Raw genomic sequence first — 22,816 nt, 5'->3', positions numbered from 1 at the left:
CCCCCACAAAGACAGCTGGTACTACAACTCAAGAATAAAGGAAATGAATTCGAGAGTTAACAGAACAAGGAAGCTCTTCAGGAGACAACCCACAGATGAACTACATGCTGTCTTAAGGGAAGTAATGAATCATGCAACCCAAACAGCCAGAGAAGTAAAGCGGGAAACCTGGCTGATGTGGTGCTCACAGACGACCCGTCTAACCCCAATAGCGAAAATATGGTGGTGGTTCAACAAGGTATCAGGAAAGACCAGACCACCACAAGCACATCATCCCAACCCACAGGCAGAAGCGAACAGACTTGCGCAACATTTTGCTGACAGGACCAAAACGGCACATCTGCCACCTGCCACAAGGGAAAGGCAGGTGACATTAGATCCAGGGAGATGGCTAGTTATCAACACAGCGTGCAATGAGCCTGACGTCACTGACACCCCATTCACAATGAATGAGCTTAACAAAGCCCTCCAAAAAGGAAAAAACACAGCTCCAGGATCAGACATGATCACATACAGCATGCTGAAAAATATGGGCACAGCAGCCAAGGAAGTACATCTGCACATAATCAACAGAACATACACTGAGCAAGTCAGACCCACACAATGGAATCAACAAAACACACAACCAATTCCCAAACCCAAGGAACCAAACTCCTACAGGCCCATTTCTCTCATCAGCTGCACAGAAAAGACTGCAGAGAGAATGGTACTAAACAGACTTGTATGGAAAACAGGACCACTATATCATCGCCTATATGGTTACAAAGAAGGAATAGGCACATAAGAATGCCTAGCAGATGTAATGGCAACAATAAACAACAGAAAGTCAATTGTAGTTTTTCTCGATTTAAAAAAAGCCTACGAACTAGCCAGCGCCGCCGTCATCCTTGCTACCTTGGTGGACAAAAGAGTTAAGGGTAACCTGTTAGCATGGGTCAAAGGATACATGCAGAACAGACAGGCCAGAGTCACCTTCCAAGGTGCAAGCTCAGATTTTCTCAACTTAGAAAATGGAACACCACAGGGAGGAATACTTAGTCCCTTCCTCTTCAATGTACTAATGGAAAATGTAGCCACAATCACCCTACCAGAGGGGGAGTGGAAATTTTCATATATGCAGACGATGTGTGCTTAGTGAGCACACACAGGTACAGATCCTACCAAAATATGCAAAATGCAATAACACAAATTGAAAATAGCTGTACAGAGCTTGGTCTAAAAATCAATACAGCAAAAACCAAAGCAATGGCAATTAAACATGACCTAAACCCAAATGAAATACAACTCATGGGTGAACCCATCGAATGGGTAGAAAACTTTTTGTACCTAGGAGCAAATATCAACAAACAACTCTCCCCACGCAAAGTAATAGAAAACACTTAAGCAAAAAAATCAAATGCAGGCAAAATGCTATGAGAAGAATCACCTCTCTAAAACAAGGAGCAGTATACCATGCCCTCAGAACCTTCTACATACAGACAATAAGGTCAACTTTGGAGTACACAGCACCTGTCCTTACTTGCCTCACAAACACAGAACAAAAAAGCTTCGAAGTAATCCAAAACAATGCCTTAAGACTCATCACAGGTGCACCCATGTGGACTAACTTGTGTGTATTGAGAAACGAAACAAACTTACAATCTCTAACACACAGAATAGATCAGAGAAACACATCCATACTGCTAAAAACCTTGAAAGGTAGCAGAAACTGCCCACTCAAGAGAGAAATCAAGAAAAACATTGAGCTTCATGAGGAACTAGACCCCCCCAAGACATATGCTGGCGACCTCCTAGCAGCCTTAAGGAGAGTAGGGATGCAAAATCAAGCAGCTGCAATCAAGGAAGACACGCCAATCACAGAGTACAGAGAACAAGCACCCTGGGAGCCTGAACTGTTCAAGATAAACTTTACAGTCCTCCCTGCAAGCAAAGAAGCATGCACTGCTCAACAGCTAAGGCTTGCAGCCCAAGAGGCAATCAGGAAAACTGCAGCCACAAATGAATATTTTACAGATGGATCAGTAGATCTCAGCATCCCAGCAGCAGCAGCAGCAGGAGTCCACTCAACAACCCTCAAAGGATGCTGGAGGCTCTCTGACAATGCCTCCACTCTACAAACTGAACTGATTGCCATTGCAAAAGCTCTAGAAGACTCTCAGCATAGGCAGGGAAACACAACAATTCATACTGACTCAAAAGGAGCACTACAAGCTATAACAAAAGGAAAAGCAAAGGAAAATATCAGACTTCTATCAAGCATATGGGCAATTGCAAGCCTCCATCAAAAAGGAACAGGGAAATAACATTAAACTGGATTCCGAGCCATGTGGGAATCCAAGGAAATGAAGAAGCAGATTCTCTAGCAAAAAGTGGGTTGCTACACACCAACGTTAGTATCAAAATCAGCCCCTCACTCACACAACTGAAAAACAAGGCAGCAGCACACTGCCAACTACAAGAAGAAAGCAAAGTCAGAAGAGCTGTTTTTGGTGGCTCAAAAACCGCCAAATGGTACATAGACACTGTAAACCTAAAACCACACAATATAACCAAAGACATGTCACGGGCCCTAGCAGTCATAATCCATCGGCTAAGGCTAGGATACCTGTGCACATGGCAAAGAATAGTAGACAATCCTCAACCATGCAAGTACTGTGAAACAATCCCAGAAGAACCCCTGGAACACTACCTTCTTGACTGTACAGAAACAGAACAGCTAAGAACAAGTTATGAAGGTAATGAAAGAACAGCTCCCCAAATAACAAAGCACATACTGACAAACATCCATGAATTTGCAGGCTTCCTATGCTCCTACCCACCACCAAGGTAACTCTAAAGAATCCATACCTTAAACCACCCACCCTCCTTCCCTATTCTTAAATCAGACTCAACAGACTCGACCCAGACAACAAATAAAAATCCATACCATTCATCTCTAAATGCTGACTTTAGAAATCACCCCTCCCCTATCATTCCATCCATCACAATCAACACCACAAATACACAAAACACATACAGACACAAGAATTAGGACCGGACAAGGAATATGGCTTTGGATCACCACGAACTAGCATACTAGCTACCTGTGCCTACTACTCAATTCTTCTTTTTTCCATCTGTTGGCCTCTCCCACTAGCCAACACTCACTGCTATCGTACTTTTATCCTCATCTGATGTGTACCTTAGGGTTCAAAGAGGTTGCAACCTTGCCTGTTAAACCTATTCATTTCAAAATTTCACCCCCACCAAAATCACTTTCATGTATCATAATAAAGTTTTCATTAACCTACCCATCTCACAGACTCATCATCAACATATAGTTACGGGCTGCTCTAGAAGCAAGAGCCCGTGCTGGCACAAGGCCAGCTAAATCTAAAACAACAACATCAGTTAACCGCTATGGGCTGCTCTAGGAGCAAGAGCCCTTGCTGGCACAAGGCCAGCTAAATCTAAAACAACAACAACAACAACATCAATAAACAGCAGTACTTGTCTTCCTGCTCATTATTTCACACCTCTCTCACAAGTATGCCATTGAAAGGCGGATGTGCCATCCAGATGGTAAAACCAACACTGAAATTTTAGGGGACAACAGTGATGAGAGCCGTTACCCATTTTTTAGACTTCCGCTTTTTATGAAAAGATCTGATAAATTTATGTAAGGGTGTCCATTTTAGTCGTATCTATGGCAATTTTAATATTATTAGTAATTAAATTTCTGGGTTTTACTTTGTTAAAAATTAGTCATCTCAAGAATTTCTGTTTTTGAATTCGTTATTTATGTCATTTTTATTTCCATCTATTCTCACCATAGCGTTGAAACACCCAAAACGTGCCAGTGCTTGGCATTCTTATTTCATTCCGATCCATCTTTGAAATAAATTCAAGGCAGATGAAGCTTATTTCAAAAGGTATAAGAAATATAATGTAACGATCGATACTTACTACGCAGCCACCCGTGTTTTGTGCAAATATATATGTCTCTCTTGGAATCGTATTCATAGCACTTGCCCTCGAAGAAACATCCTTGAGCTAGAGAAGTTATAAGAAAAAAAAAATAAATGGATATGAGAAGTAGAAGTAAAAGATAAAGTAGAAGACTAAAAGAAAAAATATTCAGCAGAAAATTAAATGAAATAGACCATACTTAATGACTGTAGTATTCCATTTCTGCACACATGGCTCTTTTTTCCCTTTACCCTTTTGTCATAGAGTTCATATGTGTATATATATATATATATATATATATATATATATATATATATATATATATATATATATATATATATATATATATATATATATATATATATATATAGATAATGATTGTGTGCGTCAGTAATTATAATACTATTGAACAGGCAGAAATCTCTTGACCCAGGTGGACTCGAACTTAAATCGAAGTGAACTGACATATGATTTTGAAGCAATTTACTAAAACGGCTTTGACTATATAAGGTTTCTTTCGTCAGATATTGTTGGAGGTGCAGTGGTATTGGCACTTCTACAAGTTCGTTTACCCGTATAAGTCTTATTGTGTTGAAAATTTGGAAACTTAATCATGGCTTTACAATCGTCCACGTAGCTCCAGGTCAAACTGCTTTAGATAGTAAATAATTGATATGAATAGTAAGAGCTTTACTCACAAATTTTCCATGCGCCATTTTTGCATATCAAACAGATACCATCGATACCTGGGTCTTGGACGAATCCATCCGGAAATTTGATTGGGTCTGAAGGACATCCTGAAAGAAATAACATATATATATATATATATATATATATATATATATATATATATATATATATATATATATATATATATATATATATATATATGTATGTATAATGTATATACATATACATTATAGATATAGATATATATATATAATATATATACATATATATATATATATATATATATATATATATATATATATATATATATATATATATATATATATATATATATATATATATATATATATATATATATATATATATATATATATATATATATATATATATATATATATATATATATATATATATATATATATATATATATATATATATATATATATATATATATATATATATATAATTTGTTCCGACACAATGTATAAACCGTCAGTCCTTTACATTAGGAATTACTTACGGCGAAGCTGGACGCTGCCGTTAAACTCTTGAACAAGGAGGTTATGCAGTAACTATCGCCGGGTAGCCGGGAAAACCCGCCTGCCCGGATGCAAACTTTCCAGTTTGCTTTTCGGCCTTCATACGTTCCGTACGTGTTTTCGGATCTCTTTTCCTAACTGTCGTTAAGCTCTTTATTTATCCCGGTGGGATTTTTCTGTATTATTGTGTATATATTGCATGTGTTTGGTATTTATTAATATACAAACCCACGATTTGTGATAACCTTGCATAGGCTGTCATTCCCTGTGCCTGTCTTTGGTTTGATGGCCAAGAGCGTATTTAGAGGGGCATAACCGAGTGGTAATGCTTTTCTTCCAGTAGCCCTTTAATTAGGTACTGAACGCATCCCCTGTACGTTCGGATATTTTAAATTGGGATGTAATAACTTCGCTCCCCTGCTTGGGCTCATGCCCTCTGGGTACAAGGGCATGACTGCTCCCTTTCTATTTGTGCTGTGTTGTTTTTAGCCATCCACGCTGTGGAAGAGTTGCGGGTTGTTTGGGGGGGGGGAAGGTTGTGGATGTCGTTGATAAGTTCTCTTCCACGATGCCCCTGGTGGCCTCCCCTTCTTCCTTCGCTCCCCCTGTAGGTTCTTCTATCTCTCCTTCACCCACTTCACTTGCTTGTTGAGTGAAGACCGCGAGGGGGAGACGTGGGCAGTCGGGCGACCTCTTCTCTGGGGCCTCCTATAGCTTCATAGGGCAGTTTCCCTCGGAGCGAGAGGAGTCTCCCTCCACTAATCATCTTTGCTTTTTCTTTCAGGTTGACAGAGAGCATCATAGGTGCAGCAGTAGTTGGCTGGATATCTCAGTTGAGATGTCTTTGCCTGAAGGAGTCCCGACGTTCATACAGTGTTTACTTCGGGATCGACGACAGTACATGATTGGAATGGCATAGATCCACGTTGGGATCGTTCCAACTCTGTTCCCGCCGATGTGGATCGATCGCTGTCATTCCTGGCCTTCATGTATGCTGTGGCACTGCCTCTGGCGTATCCGTGGTCCATCTGCGCCTGCTGTGCTTCCTGTGTTATTGATTCTGTTGACTCGGCAACAAGTCTCTGGGCAGCTCCTCCTGGTCTCCTGCCGCAACTGTCCTGATCACTCCTGTCGCTGCTGGTGACGTTCATTTGACGTTCCTGCCCATTGCTGTAGCTCCTGCCTTCCGAACCGCTTCCGTAGCTCCTGCACTGGCTGTCCTGATCGTGCCTGCTGCTTCTCCTGGTAGTCATGTCCTGGGCCACTTCCGTTGTGATCCTGCCTAGCTGCCCTGAAGGTTACGATGTTTCATGTCCACCATCCTGTAGAAGATGGTGGAGTGAAGGTGAAGGAAGTAGCCCTGTGGAGGTAGCCACTGTCTTTTTCAACTTATCTTTGATTTCATCTTCTGCTGCCTCTTCCCTTCCTCTCCTGAGGTTCGAGGGGGTCCTGGGAAATCGGACAGATCTCCTTCGGCCGAAGGAGAGGAAGGCTGCTTCTTCCCCCTTGAAGTCCTTTGGGTGTCGAGGGACTGACTCCTTCCGAGGAGGCAGTGGGTCTCTTGTTGGCTCTTTCCGACCTTCTGGCTCAGGAACCGATTCGCATACCCTAGGACTTGTTTTGGGAGCTGCAGGCGCGCACACCTAGGTTTGCGCTCCCATTCCCAGTCCTAGAGGTTCCGCCTCTAAGATGGGTGCTGCTTCAGGTGCTCATTCGTGAACTGCTCCGAGTGTTCGAGATTCTGTGGAATATTGAGTATTCCAATCTGCCCTGGAGAGTATTTTCCCCAGCCCAGTTCAGGAACAGCACGAGAGAAAGGGCCGAGGCACCCAGGTGTCTTGGCTCTTCCTGCCAGCATTACAAGTGCTTCCTGAGTGCTTACCAGTACTCGGTTGGGTTCCCAGCCTGGTGTCTCGATCCTATACGTTCGAACACCAGAAGAAGCAGGGAAGAGGTTTCCTTCAGGAGTCATGCGGGACTTTTAAGGGACTGACTCTCTTCTGGTAGGCAATTTTCTCTCGGGTCTACCTGCCCTTGGGTGGGAACCGGTTCGCATTCTCCTCTGGGGTCTCATGTTTCAGGGGCCGTGCCCTTATTGCCTGTCTTAGAAATCTGCGTCTGAGACTGGTTTTTTTTTGTGCCTGGCTCTTTTCAATTTCTTTGGAAAACGAAAGCAGCCACTCCCAATTTTTGGGGGTCTCGTAGGTCGCTCAAATTCTGTGAATCATGAACACTCTCCCAGCGAGAGGCACAGGACTAGAGAAAGTGGCAAGACCCGGGTGTCCAGGTGCCAAGATGCCCAGGTGTCTCAATACTGCTTGCCATCTGCTTCGGTTGCTTGGCCAGGTTTCATCTTTGTGTCTTGAACCTTAGGGTTTGAGCATGCAGGATAGCAGACAGAATTACCCTTTCGAACCACCTTCTCGAGGGGCCTCAGCCTCGAAGGAGTTTAGAGTTTGGGAAATTAGCACTAGTTCATGGCAGACAAGTTCTGTCCTGTCCAGTCCTGATTGCATTCATGCGATCAGCTCGGCTGGGCTCAGCTTGCTTGCCCCACCCAGCCCCTAGTCGTGTCCGCGAGACTGGCTCGGCTTGGCTCGCCCTGCTTGCCTCTCAGTCCACCACTTACCAACCAGTCTGGATTGCATTCGTGAGATCGGCTTGGCTCGGTTCGGCACAGCTTGGCCAGATCCGCTCGATTTTTCTGAATTGGGTTCTCAGCACTGTTCGAGTGAACTTTCTGATCTTCCCGGGAAAGTGCTTTGCCACAGTACAAGCATTCTTCTACCCCCGTGTGGCAATCATCTCCTTTGGTTGATTATTGCTCACGGTCCACCTCTCCTGCTGGTCTTCCTGGTAGGACAGGTAGGGGCACTCTTTCTCCTCACCTGTCCTCTTTTCCTCTCGGTTGTTCCGAGAGGCGCAAGACAGACAGAGAGAGCTCCGATGAATTTGTCTTTCTTCGGAGTTCGGCTGCCTGGCATGCTTTCTGTGTTGGTCCCCCAATTGCCTTGTAGTACAACCAGGTAGCCGAGGAGGGTTTCTTGGGATCTGTCAAGGTCTCCCCCCAGGGAGAGAGGTACAGTAGTTTCATGCTTCAGAAGCAATGAGGGTCTTCCTCTTCAAGTTGCGATCGCCCTTGTTTCTCGGAGAACTTTGCACCAATTTGTCAGCACGAGGATCCCCGAGACAGGACCACGGCTCCCCCAATGAATAATCTTCATCACTCGCAACCCTTGCAGTTCCCAAAGGGCCTGAGAGCTTCCGTGGCCGCCACAGTCCTTGCTTGCGAGAGCGTGCTTGATCAGATGAATACTTTTCTTTGGACAAGGAGCTCATGCAGGTCAAGACATCAAACTCCTCCTCCGCCTCGACAGAGTACGAATTCTTCTTGCCTCGGAGGGGTCTTGCTGACTGCAGGTTTTTCTGACCTTGCTGTGAAGGGTATTCTCTTCTGCAGCGAGAGGTGGCAATCTTGGAGGACACCTCTTGGTTTCCTCCAGACAGTCTCCTGATGGATCCACAATCCTTCACTTTTAGGCTTTCTCTCCTTGGATACAACCATTCCTGGAGAGAACCCTGCCTTCTGAAGACTGGTCCTGTCCGGGGATGGGTCTTCCTAAACCAGGTAGCAATCTGTGGTCAGTTCTGGTGCTAAGAAGAAGGACTTTGTCCTAATTCGGATCTCTGGTTTCATAAATCCCAAGTTGGCTCAACCCTTAGGAAAGAACCTTTACATGGTTCTGCCTTTCTCTTTCAGAGATTTGCCAGACACCGCGGTAATCAAGGTTTGTACCAGGGCACTGCCTTGTTCTTTGGACAATGGCCAAGACCTTTGGGTCTTAGTCATCTTGGCTCAACCTTAAGTTCAAGCCAGCCTCCTCAACTCCTAAAAATTCCCAGGCTTCAGAAGAAGATCGTGGAAACACACAGCCCTCTTCTTCCCTTCTGGGATAACTGTGTCTTTTTCCACCCTCTTTTCCATAAGGAAGGAGGGCAGAAGGGAAGAGAGGATGAAGAAGTATCGACCAGGCAGAAGTTCTCCTACTGCAGATGCCTGGATGAAATGATATTTGTCAAGTCTCTGGATCTGGCAGCGACATTGCCGGATCTGGGAATGAATTCCTTCAGGAGAAATATCTATTTCCCTTGGGTCTCGGCAATTCTTTTCATCAAACTTATATCCTGTTTCCTCACCCATGTTCCCGATTCGGGAAATGCCAGCCCGGCTAGAGCTAATTGTCTTGGTATCCTGTCATCTTGCAGAATCTTCCCCATGTTGGAGAATGAAGGAGATCTGCTTCCAGTCCTCCATCCTTCTCTCCTCTTCAAAGTATGAGGGAAGAATTAAGCTAATGCTTGATTGAAGGAACCTTTGAATATGCTTATATATTCTCCTCAAGTTGTGTGTCTGCTCTTGCATTCACCAATCAAGGAATAGGCACACACCTGTAAGACTTTGTCTTGAAGGTATGTGACTGAGACAGTTGATACCTTCTCATCAACATCCTGAACTCAAGGCAGCCTTTTTGCCTTCTGAGAATTTCAGGATGAGTTTTGTGACACTCAGTGGTTTTGTTGAACAATAAACACCACAGTAGTGGCTTATGTTGATAAACAAGAGGGAATCGTTTTTCCTCCTGTTTCATCTGTCGACATTTGCAGGTGCTCGAGTGTTTCATAGTACACTCGATAGGTCAATTAGCCAGACACATTTCCAGTGGGGATGTATTGGTAAGTGAGCTTGGCCTTGGGTTTGAGGGAAAGGCTTCCCAGAAACGGGCTGGTTCTGCCCATAGACTTAGTAACTAAATGAACTCTACAAATTTATCATACCTCACTGAGATGAATGGTGATGCTCCTGATGCCCTTTAAGTCCAAGTTCAGCCCCTATAGGAAGGGCAGGTGGGAAGGGGTGAAAAATAAAATGTAAAAAATGACAGATGTTAGTGTCTAATACATGGTTTTAGAGGTCACTGAGATGAATAGTGAGACTCCTGATGCCCTTTTATTCCAAGTTCAGCCCCAATAGGAAGAGTGGATGAGAATGGGTGAAATACAAAATGTAAAAAATGCTGGGCAATGTAATTGAAGCAACTATCTTAACAGGAAAGAGAGAGAGAGAGAGTAGAGGGGGGCGTTAGGGAGGAGAAAGAGGGAAAGAGTGAGGGAGAATTATGGGGAGAGAGAGAGAGAGTTTATCTGTTGTCATTCAGAGTTTTACTGGGCAGTGCCAGGATGGTCAGCTAGTTTATATATATATCTATACACACAAACACACACACACACACACACACACACACACACACACACATATATATATATATATATATATATATATATATATATATATATATATATATATATATATATATATATATATTTACAGTCACTGGAAAAGAACTCCAGACACCCCCTTTGAATGAACAAAAGTCAGAACAACGTTATAAAAACGGAAAATAATATGCAAAGTTTTTGTTAAATTACCGTTTATTCAATATTTTGACATTTCTCCGTTATTTTCAAGTACTGTCGTGCACAAAAGTCCGTTCCCTTAGTCATCCAGAGGGTGAACACAAATCCGGTGACTATGAAACACCGAAGCAGTTGAACAAATAACTAATGGAAGACCCAATGGATGTCGCACCGAAGGGCATAAGGGAACAGGAAGGGCGGAACAGGAAGCAGGTATTTTTCTTGAGCATATAGTAAAGTTCCCATATTCTAATATCGTTAAGAAAGTGATCGTAATGTTTTTGTTGTTGACGATACTGGGTTTGAGTGTAAAATGTGCAGTAAAAGAAATTTGCGAAATAAATCTGAAAATAAAAGTGCTTAGGAAGTCAGTATTCATGAATTAGTATTTCCGATAGATTATTGTATCTTATCAACAAACATGACTGTCCACAAGGTCGATACAAAACATTTCAGTAACAGTGTTTACGGTTCATAAGATACGATAATCTATAGGAAATACTAATTCATGAATGAATATAACCTGGCTATAAGAAGAGCTTATTTAGGTAGTTTGATAACAAACTTAGTGATACTGTTAGAATATACAGATAATTTCTTACTTTTGGTGGTGAGTGACGCTCATATACACAGAACACTTTTTAGTTTTTACCTGGAATTCTTGTAGTTCGACTTGTTGGATTCGGAGTTGGAGTCCTTGCAGCCAGAGTTGGAGTTGGAGTAGTTGTGGATGTGGTTGGAAATGGAGTTGTTGTGGTTATGGTTGGAGTTGTTGTTATTTGAGTTGGAGTTGTTGTTATTGGAGTTGGAGTGGTTGTGGATGTGGTTGGAAATGGAGTTGTTGTGGTTGGAGTTGTTGTTATTTGAGTTGGAGTTGTTACTGGAGTTGGAGTAGTTGTGGATGTGGTTGGAATTGGAGTTGTTGTGGATGGGGTTGTTGTGGTTGTTCTTGTTGGAGTTGTTGTTATTGGAGTTGGAGTTGTTGTTATTGGAGATGGAGTTGTTATTGGAGTTGGAGTTGCTGTAGTTGTTATTGGAGTTGTAGTTGTTACTGGAGTTGGAGTTGTTGTTATTGGTGTTGGAGTTGTTGTTATTGGAGTTGGAGTTGTTGTGGTAGGAGTTGGAGTTGTTGTGGTTGGGGTGGGAGTTGCTGTGGTTGGAGTTGGACTAGTTGTAGCTGTAGCTGTAGTTGATGTGGATGAAGCTGTAGTTGTAAATGAAGCCAGAGTTGTGGGTGGAGCGGGAGTTGTGAATGGAGCCAGAGTTGTGACTGGAGCTGGAACTGTGGTCGGAGCCTCTGTTGAGTTAAATTCTGCTGCAGAAATAAATGAGAGATAAATACATTAGTACTTTTATTTAGTATTCTCATTTAAAATTTTAATGACAAAGTATTCATAAACGTAGTAAATTTTACAGTGACTTGAAGTAAAGTTTTGACAACTTTCCAGCAATGTAAAAATTTTGATTTATTAATATGGACTGTTAGATTTTTTGGTTTAAATGTAAATGTTAAATAGTGTTTTTAACAACTTTTAAATGACTGGTGTCACATCAAGGATGGATGATTATGAAATTGTATAAGTATATATAATATATATATATATATATATATATATATATATATATATATATATATATATATATATATATATATATATATATATATATATATATATATATATATATATATATATATATATATATATATATATATATATATATATATATATATATATATATATATATATATATATATATCACACACACACACACACAATGATATAGATGTTTGTATGAGATGAGTGAATATGTGAGTGCCACCATGGTGCTAATGGTAGTGGATTAGGACAGAAATCCGCCAAGCCACAAGGAAGGAGCTCATAGTGGAAAGTTGTAAACCCATGTTGAGAGGAAATGGTCCAGTTGATGAGTTTTTATGCCTAAAGCCAACAAAAAGTATGAGGACAAATGAAACATTTAATATTTGTTTTTTTAATATATATAGATGTAAAGAAGAGTTATATTTTATAACAGATTATCTGAGGAAAGAAAACTAGATGCTTTGTTGTTCAATACAGGACACAAAATGATTAAGAGAAGGGTAGCTATGGGATGGAGAGCTTAGGAAGGGGTAACGCTTGCAAAGGAAGAGTTTTGAGATTGGTGAAAGTTAGTTAAAGAACTCCTTGGATAAAATTGAGGGTGGCAAGAGAACAAGTTATGAGTACATGTATATGGCCCAGAATGGAAAAGGATGAGATTACAAGTTTCATATGGAAAGGGAATTTGTACCTGATTAGGTTTAGAGAACGAGAAAGAATGATTGTGCTAGGGGATTTAAATGATGGAAATTTAATTGAAAGAAGAGATTGCATAGGGGGAAGGGATGGAGTTCTTGGAGGTAATAAGAATGAAGTGGGTGTTGCGTAGATGTGTTTGGAAAGATGTTTGTTTTATGGACATATACAGGTTACCAAGAAAAAACTGTCTTAATTAAGCTTGTGGAAAAGCAAGTTGTTTTTGTCGGTGCTGTTGTAGTTATTTGAGCTGCAGGTGTTGTAGTGAAAACTGGAATTGTTGTAGATAGTATAGTACTGGGGTTGTTTGTGCTATAGTTTTTTTTCAGGTAGAATTGTTGTTCTGGAGGTAAACTGAACAATTCGTTGAATTAATATGAAGGTTACACATATTTTCGTACCAGCCTCTTTATATTTCAGCTTTGACAGTTGCTAGCAGACAAATGTTAACTAGTGTTTAGATGTAAACAAAAGATGACTTTCGTAGTAATAAACACTAATTCACTCAGTTCGTAGTTTTAGTTTCTTTTTGGATTTTATGTGACTGAAATTCGTTGCACGTCGTGTTTTGAAGCATCATTTTATGCATTGCGCAGAGTGAGACAACAGAAGAGAAGCAATATTCTGAAAGGATCAAGATTGATACCGTTGACTGAAGTAGTCAATTGAACTTTATGATGCACTCATCACGGTCTTAAATGATCCAGGGACAGATCAGAAGTGTAGAAAAAATCGGCAAGAATGTGAGAAACAAGTTCTTAGTTAGGTCACAAGCTGAACATTTCTACTTGATTGCATGAAAGAAACCCTTATATTCCCCATTTTCGAATTATGATGCTTGTGGATATACTTCTCTTCTCTTTTCATGAGTGCTTCTTGAACCATTCATTGGCAACAGTAACTGTTTGTTTCGCCTGGGTCGAGTCTACCTAAAATATACATCTACTGACATGTTAGGCAGCATGACTCACCTATACTAAGGTAAGGGGCATATTCAAACGTCTTTCCAGCTCAACTTAGCTAACTGAACTTGCATGGTTGTGTCTCTCGAAGGGTTTTATTTCATAGCATGCATCTGAATAATGTTCTCATTTCGTAAAGATGTTGACACCGTTTTTATCATGAAAATAATGAAGGTTGTGGCCGCATATTGTTTTCATCAGAAGGCATGCCGAACAACGTTCAATCCGCTTAAGAAAGTAGACTGGCCATGGGGAAAAATTCAAATCAATGTATATCATAATAAAAAGATGGAAATATTGTATATGTGACGTATAAAACAAGAATGAATAAAAGTAAATCTTCCATGTTAACAAATAGTAATACTTGAACAATAAAGACGAAAACATTCAATAAAGCGGAGTGTTCCTTAGTGCACAGTCAACCCGATATAAGACTGGGGAACAATAGTTATAAGGTTATCACCTGGCTAATGCAAGTACGCGTGGCAAGAGGGATGATTCTACTACCACAAAGAGCAACAAAGCCATTGCATTTGATTAAGCAGGGCATATTTGCAAGACAGGATGCTGAACCTTCCTTATTTAGGTTTGCACAAAACTTTTAAAAGAATTTTTCCAACCATCATTAAGATAGGAAGGTTTCCATTTGGCATTGCTGTATTGAAGCCAGTTAGTTCACTCCAAGAAGAGAGTTGGATTTAAAATGCAAGAGAGTTTTGAATATAAGAACATTTCTTTTGGATGGACTTATCCGAACTATTTAATGAAATGAATCTGCTTATCAAGTTTCCAAGAACGAGTATTAGATTCTATTCATTATTTTCAAAGTCAAATGGTAATGCCATCTTTATTTCTTTCTTCATAACAGGATTTGTAGCTGTAAAGGCATTTTAGAAAGACAAAACCGGCTTAGAGCTGCATTTTTATTTTTCCTGGCGTTCAATGATCAGTTAAAGAGATCCTCTCTCAAAAGGTTGATATCTTGAGATTTGCTTTGTATGAGTTACTGTGCTTTTCATGAAGCTGGTGTTGTAGTTAGGATCATGGGACTATCCTAACTTATTTTGGGTCCGTTGGAAACAAGGAAAAGTAGCAAAAATAAAAAAATGCGACTGATTTGGGATGGAAGAAGGAAATTTTAAAGCTTGGGAACAATAGGAGAGAAAGAGAAACTGATCCATGCAATCAGAGTGTCCAATGTCCACTCAAAAGTTTAGTGGAAGTGGCACTGCTGTTACAGAATTAGGAAATGGCAAAGTGAACATGACTTTCAAGAAGTAACCGTGATTAGCTGAACTGTAACTGCCTTTAAAAATATCCTTTTGAGTGTTTAAAAGAATACCTGTGTGACAGAAAATGCTGCGTGCAGATTGGAAACCCGTTTATCTTATGAAACACCAAAACGAGGTATACCCCAAGGAAGCGTATTAAGTCTAACCTTAACTTGCATAGGCTATATACTACTGGATTGTCAAATATACTACAGAGACATGGGCAAAGTTCAAGCTATTATCGGATGGCGCCCAATTTTATTTCTTCATAAACACTGTTGGGGATACAAATAAGAAGAAACTAAACGATTTTCTTACCAGTGTTACGGAATGGATGACACTGAAGCAGCTAGAACTAAATAAAAGTAGAGAGAATTTATGTTGGGGAAAGTAAAGTAACTTAGCCAACCTTGGTGATATTTGGCTAAATATAAATAGTAATCCAGCGCTGATTGCTGACGAAGTTAGTGACTTTAGCATGCTGCTGGACAATTTGTCTCGTAGTGCAAAATGCTTTAAATAGAGCGCCAAGAATACATGATTACTCCTGTATTGTTTGTGTTGCATTGGCCTTCTGTCAAAGCTAGAATGCTGATTAAAATACACATAATGACCCATCAAGTTATCAAGACTGGATGCCCAAAATGTTTCAGATTGGGTGTGCATACTGCAGCCAATAGTTGAAGTATAAATTTGCAGCTCAAAGACTATACAATAAGCTACCAACTTGACATCAAGAGGGCGGAAAATATTATATCGTTCAAGAAAAACAGGATTTTCCTATCCTCTGGGCGTTGTGATAGTGTGGATTTAACAGTTAATGTAGAGTTTGCTTTATGAATCTCAGAATCTCAGAGTATATATATATATATATATATATATATATATATATATATATATATATATATATATATTATATATATATATATATATATATATATTATATATATATATATATATGACTTTTCATCACCAGTGATTCATATACAATCAGTAAACTACAAACGTCCTTTAATATCCAATTCGCTCTACCTCGGAAATAATATATTTTCATATATGTTACCGAAGGGGAATTTGTAGTTGATAATAAGTTCGTCGTCCCGTGGCTCGAACCAGCGAAGGACAAGAACTCAGGACTACAGTGGACGCATTTAACCCACGCGGCCAGCAAGTGAGGTATAAGTGGATATCGTCTCCCATATACAAATCGCCCATCGAACTCAGGTGTTTGTATTTAGAGACGATATCCACCCACCTCAGCCATGCTAACCGTGTAGTGCCGCAGCCATATTATGACTTTTTATCACATCACCGTGATTCATATACAATCAGTAAGCTACAAACGTCCTTTAATATCCAATTCGCTCTACCTCGGAAATAATATATTTTCATATATGTTACTGAAGGGGAATTTTTTAGTTGATAATAAGTTCGTCATCCCGTGGGCTCGAACCAGCGAAGGACAAGAACTCAGGACTACAGTGGACGCATTTAACCCACGCGGCCAGTTCTTGTCCGTCGCTGGTTCGAGCCCACGGGACGACGAACTTATTATCAACTAAAAATTCCCTTCGGTAACATATATGAAAATATATTATTTCCGAGGTAGAGCGAATTGATATTAAAGGACGTTTGTAGCTTACTGATTATATATATATATATATATATATATATATATATATATATATATATATATATATATATATATATATATATATATATATATACATACATACATACATACATATATGTGCATATATATATATATACATATATATACGTATATATATATATATATATATATATATATATATATATATATATATATATATATATATATATACGTATATGTATATATAACAAATGAATCTGTGTATAATGATTCATCAAGCTATCAAGACTGGAAGTCCAAAATATTTTAGATTTGCTGCGCATACAACAGCCAATGGATGAAGTATAAATTTGCAGCTGAAAGACTGTACAATAAAGTACCCACTTGACAATCAAGAGGGCGGAAAATATCATGTCGTTCAAGAAAAACTGAGGATAAGAATTCTTATCCTTTGAGTGCTATGATAGTGTGGATTTAACAGTTAATGTAGTTTGCTTTATGAATCTCAGAGTATCTCTGCACAAGTATATATATATATATATATATATATATATATATATATATATATATATATTATATGTAATTTTTATATATATATATGTACATATATATATATATATATATATATATATATATATATATATATATATATATATATATATATATATATATATATATACATACATATATATATCATATACATATACAAATGAATCTGTGAGTCATAAAATGTGTATAATGATTCATCAGGCTATCAAGACTTTGTCCAAAATATTTAAGACTTGCTGTGCATACTACAGCCACTGGATGAAGTATAAGTATGTAGCTCAAAGACTACAGTAAGCTGCCTACTTAACATCAAGAGGGCGTGAACTATCACATTCAAGAAAAAACAGTATTTTCTTGTCCTCCTAGTGTATAATGGTGTGGATTCGACAGTTAATTTAGAATATGCTGTATAAATATCAAAATAGCTCTGCACTATTATACAGTATATATAACTAATGCATCTGCAGGTCTCAAAGAGAGCTTTCGGTGGAATGGAACTGGAAAAAATGAAGCAGACTGTAACTGTAAAGTGTAAATAAATCAGATAGACAACTTAAAAACATACCCTAGTTTGGCTGACACATTTTAATTAACAAGCACTTAACAAAAATAGAGAAGTTTTTCTTTCTAACCTTCGCTGTGTGCAGTCACTAAGCTGACGCCAAGCCAGAGGACGAACGGAAGGAGCTGAAGACTAGCCATGGTGTTCCAGTGGAAGTCGTCTAGGTTCTGCGACTTAAGACGACCACTGAACACTAATACACTATTGCTTCAAACAAACTGACAGCAGAACTGAATACCCAAGGTGACCCCTTTATATTCACGTGATGATAACAGATGCGATGGCAGATGTTGTTGCTTCTGTTGTGATTAATGCAGAACCTTGTCTAGAAGACGGTGTATCATCAACTGTATTCTATTTCAAATAATGTCTTGGCATTATCGCCTTTAGGTACTGAAGGTTCGTTGGCGAATTCCTGATGGAAACTAGATAACTGACAGAACTGATGAATGAGAAGTGGCAACAATAATAGACGCAAGAATCCATTTTGATGAAAGGTAACTAGAGGCATCAGTATATGCCTTGGATACCCTTGTTCAACACTTGTTTCCCGTGAGAGCATCTGTCCTGTAACCAAGAGAGCTTATACAGAACCAGAGAACTCAATAACAGAATATAAAGAAACATGGATTAAAGTTGATTCTCGTCACCCCTTCCATCATATCCAAATAACATTAAGGGAAAGAGAATCAATTGTGTAAATTAAAAGAAAATTGTAAGTTTACGAATGAAGTGAATGGCTTTGTACCACTGCGGTGCAGACTGAATAAAACAAGAATAAAAAATCTCAATGAATCTAGCAAACCGTAGGATTCACAACTTGGTTGATGTGCGTCAGTCAGCCCCTCAAATCTATAAGTTTTCCAGAGCACTTTTCAAATTTTTTTTATATTTTTTAGTAAACACGTTTATATTATTTTTATAATGAAACACAATACGCAAATCAGCAATATTTTCTAATAAACGCATCATATATATCTATTTTTTAATGAACTGATCATCCAGTTCTTTTTTATTATTATTATGACAAAAAAGTCATTCAAATCTATTATTAGTAAGGAACACCTCAAATGAAAACTTTAATGAACACTTCATTCAAATCTTTGTCATATTTAACAAACATCATTCGGATCTTCATTAATTTTTACCATGCTAATCTTTATTTCTTAACGAACATAGTTGTCACGTCTTTGTTATACTTCAACAAACACATCACACATTTATTGATAACTTTTATTAAAACCTTCGAAAAGATGTTGCTTACTGTTCTTCATTTTCTCTTCTCTTCTCTGCCCGTTCATTTTCTTCTCCCCTAATGTTTCCTTCTCTCCACACGTGAGCATTATTTTCTGTGGATGAGAGCTTGTCTTGACAAAGCTTGTTTCTAATGAAAGTACATTATGAATTACAACATCTAGAGAAAACTGGTTCCCTTACTTACGCAAATCTTCTTTGGGGCACATTCTTCCAAATTCCCGTAGGGGGTAGTGCCGTCAGTCCACCTCATGCGGTGCACTGTAGGCATTACTTAAGGTTCTTTGCAGCGTGCCTTCGGCCCCTAGCTGCAACCCCTTTCGTTCCTTTTACTGTACTTCCTTTCGTGTTCTCTTCCTTCCATCTTACTTTCCACTTTCTCCTAACAATTGATTCATAGTGCAACTGCGACGTTTTCTTTCTCTTACACCTTTCAAACCTTTTACTGTCAATTTCCGTTTCAGCGCTGAATGACTTCATAACTCCCAGAGCTTGGCCTTTGGCCTAAATTCTATATTCAATTCAATTCAATTCAATTCACATTCTTCCAAGATTTTTTTCTTAACACGTTAAGGTGGGTCTTTAGCACTGTGGATTCATAGGGTTACCCAAATCCTTCCACCTTTCTTGGGGATCCGACCTGTGCACTCTTGCTGGTATGGTAAAGTCTCAGTTACTGGACTTCCAGGTGCCGTGTACACTTGTTTATATATATACATATGTACATATATATATATATATATATATATATATATATATATATATATATATATATATATATATATATATATATATATATATATATATATATATTGTTGTATTGTTGTACAAATCCCTTTCATAGAGCCTAGTTGCTCTCTTCCGATGTTAACCTCCTGCCTAAGCCTGCTGTCCATAATTCTTTCAAATTTTGTCGGGGTATAGGCCGTTAATTCAGTATCCCTATATTAACTGCAGCTTCGCACGTCTCTTGTCTCTCTCAAAAGAGAGAGAGAGCACTTTTAAGTGTGTTCTCCATTTTTCTAGTATAATTTCCTTCTCCACAGTTTTTTTCATTAACTCCCACAGTCTATTTATTCCTTCCGTGCACGGCCCCGAATTCCTGAGATGTATGCTAATATTGCACCAGCCCCGTTTTTTTTTTTTTTTTTTTTTTTTTTTTTGCCATGCCCCTAGGTTAGGTTAGGTTGGGTTAAGTTAGTACCTTCAACGTAATTTGGGTGTGGGAAACATAGAGATTATTTTCAAGAAAATTCTATGCTTAGTTTTTAAGATATGACGTCCCTGTTTTTTCAGGGAAAGGTCCCGGTACTCGGTTGCATCTCGGGAAAATGCTCCCCGGCCAGGGCTCTCCATGCCTCAACAGATAAGCCACCTGACCCAGCAGCTTTACCACTCTTCATCTTTCTACAGCGTCCTTTACCTTTCCTCACGTTATCTCATTAACCATTCCAAAATTTGGACCGCCATCTCCCCTAACGAGTTTCTCATTCTCCTCATTGAGTAGTTATCAGAGTATTCCTTCCATCTTTTTATAATGTCCACCTCTTTCATCAGCATTTTTTTATTTTCGCCTGGTCTCCTGATTTGCTCCAAGTGGCGTATATTCTTTGTGCTTTTGGTCCTTGCTTTGGCCAATCTTAAAATCTCCCTTTTGCCTTCTTTTGCCTTTAGATCCTCATATAACTGATCTATGTTTTATACTTGGCTTTTGCTGCTGCCTTCTTGTATTCCTTATTCCTTTCCTTAAGGACTATACCACCATGTTTCATTATTTTCCCACATTTTCCCTTTACTTACTCCTAAGATATCTTTACCGTGTTTTGACTGGTTCCAGCATTTATGGATGTTATTTGTATCTCGAAAAATCCATTCCGAAAAACCGTCTTCGAATTGTCTTCCAAAGTCGAACTCTGTTTGTTTAAACCACGACTTTCATGTCCTGGTATTCCTCTTAGCTTCTCATGATCTCGGTTGCATATCCTTAACTACTAACTGATGTTGTGCAGCTCCCCAGCTCCACCAAATCTTTCCTTCTGTACAATATTTTTTCGTTACATCGGAATAAAGTATTACCCAAAACTTCCGACATTATTTCAGGTAAGAAGGAAAAATCGCCACAAGAACCACAGCATTGCTTAAAAGATTTGTTCTACAAATTTCTTAAACCAAGTGATACGGTACTATACTGACGTGTGTTTCCTCTTCTCCACCTGCAGATGATTGTGAAGCTCTGATCCAGTAACACGACATATTAATCGAAACACTTCATCTAGTTTAAGAAACAGATTCCATTTAGATACAACCAAGTTGATTGCTCAGCTATACAGCACTGTACAGTAGATTTTCTTTGTGGATTTGTTTCACCTGGTGAAGTGAAAACCGTCTGAATTCTGCCTCCCTTGTTTAGAATGTCTTCTATCAAACGAGTCAGTCTGGGTCCTGTTGGTTTCTAAGATATGTTTAGGACATGCACTTACAATAAGCATGCACATGATTAGGTATGTATGTATGTATATATAAAAAATTATATACATATATATGTATGTATATTATATATATGTTATATATATTATCAAGAATATCCTCTCATACACCATCTTCCATGCAATAAATCAAATGAAATAAGGACTAAGCAATTAATTAATCCATTTTAGTATGATTCACTGTAGGCGAATTCGCCTCTATAACCTCTTTCACCACTGCCTTTTGGGGGGAAACCACTTTAATCTCTTTCTTGTCAAAGTGCTGCCGGAATTCCTTCATTCCAGGTACGGACCCGATCAGAGCTAATCGCCGCCCAGGGGAGGTCAGCTGGCGAGTTGAACATGTGCTTTCCTCCCTCTTGAAAGCTCAGCCATGCTGCCCGCATTTCCATGTGGGCAGAACGATCCAAACGCCACCTAGGAAGAGAAAAATTGTTCAGGTGGCCCCAGAGGACGGATGTCTTGTCCCTTGCTCCATAAAACTGCCTATTTCCAACACGTGGGTGGCAGTAACCAAAGTAACTTTGTTGTGAACTAATTCACTTACCCTCCCTCTCGCTGGCCCTCATAAGAAGAGAACTTCAGCTCCTGATTACGGTAAAGTACCAGGGTTTAAGGTTTTTTGTCAGACACATTCCCTGTTCACCTTTAACGAATTTCTATTTCTTTTCATAGTGTGATATGCCTACAGTGAGACCTGTATTGCTTTTTATATGTTGTGCTGTTTAATTTGCAGAACATTGACGAGAAGCGTAACATAATAGTATGATAATCGAGTCACTGGAATTGAGTTCAGTCTAGGCATCTATGCAATTCCTCAATGCCTTCATTACAATGCTAGTTTTGGTTGAGTAACCATAAGTGTTTCGATTGCAGATTAGGAGCATTCGCTGTGGATATGCTTGTCATCTTGTGTGAGTAGTGGTCCCCACTCCCTCGTTTTCAACGCCCTTTGAAGCGGGCAACCCATTGTATCCCCTCCAGGAAATTCCCTGCCATTTGCTCTTCACCTTATTACACCAGAATTATGCTACCATTCTTCTGATGTGTTTTCTTTTGTAAATATAATGAATTAAGTTAAACCCCAGAGTTTATCTACGGTAATCACTCCCCTCTTGAATATTCCTTCAGCCATATTTTGTTGTTTATAATTTTAGCAGACCTCAAGGCC

At 39.3% G+C, this 22,816-nt stretch overlaps 1 protein-coding gene and 1 long non-coding RNA gene across 6 annotated transcripts in view; one reads left to right on the top strand and one right to left on the bottom strand.

The window, feature by feature from the left end:
- Positions 1–22,816, top strand: part of LOC136826262 (uncharacterized) — a 246,992-nt gene that overhangs the window by 36,011 nt on the left and 188,165 nt on the right. The window lies entirely within an intron of this gene.
- On the bottom strand, positions 3,606–18,061 carry LOC136825959 (salivary glue protein Sgs-3-like). The gene is made up of 4 exons (XM_067082824.1): positions 17,976–18,061; positions 11,305–11,967; positions 4,647–4,745; positions 3,606–4,032 (listed from the first exon to the last, which is right to left on the bottom strand). Exons 1-4 carry the CDS (start codon positions 18,043–18,045, stop codon positions 3,905–3,907), a joined length of 960 nt encoding a protein of 319 aa, XP_066938925.1. The 5' UTR covers positions 18,046–18,061; the 3' UTR covers positions 3,606–3,904.

This window comes from Macrobrachium rosenbergii, chromosome 40, assembly GCF_040412425.1.
Source record: "Macrobrachium rosenbergii isolate ZJJX-2024 chromosome 40, ASM4041242v1, whole genome shotgun sequence".
Classification (NCBI taxonomy): Eukaryota; Metazoa; Arthropoda; class Malacostraca; order Decapoda; family Palaemonidae; genus Macrobrachium; species Macrobrachium rosenbergii.
This window is presented reverse-complemented; position numbering and strand designations above follow the sequence as displayed.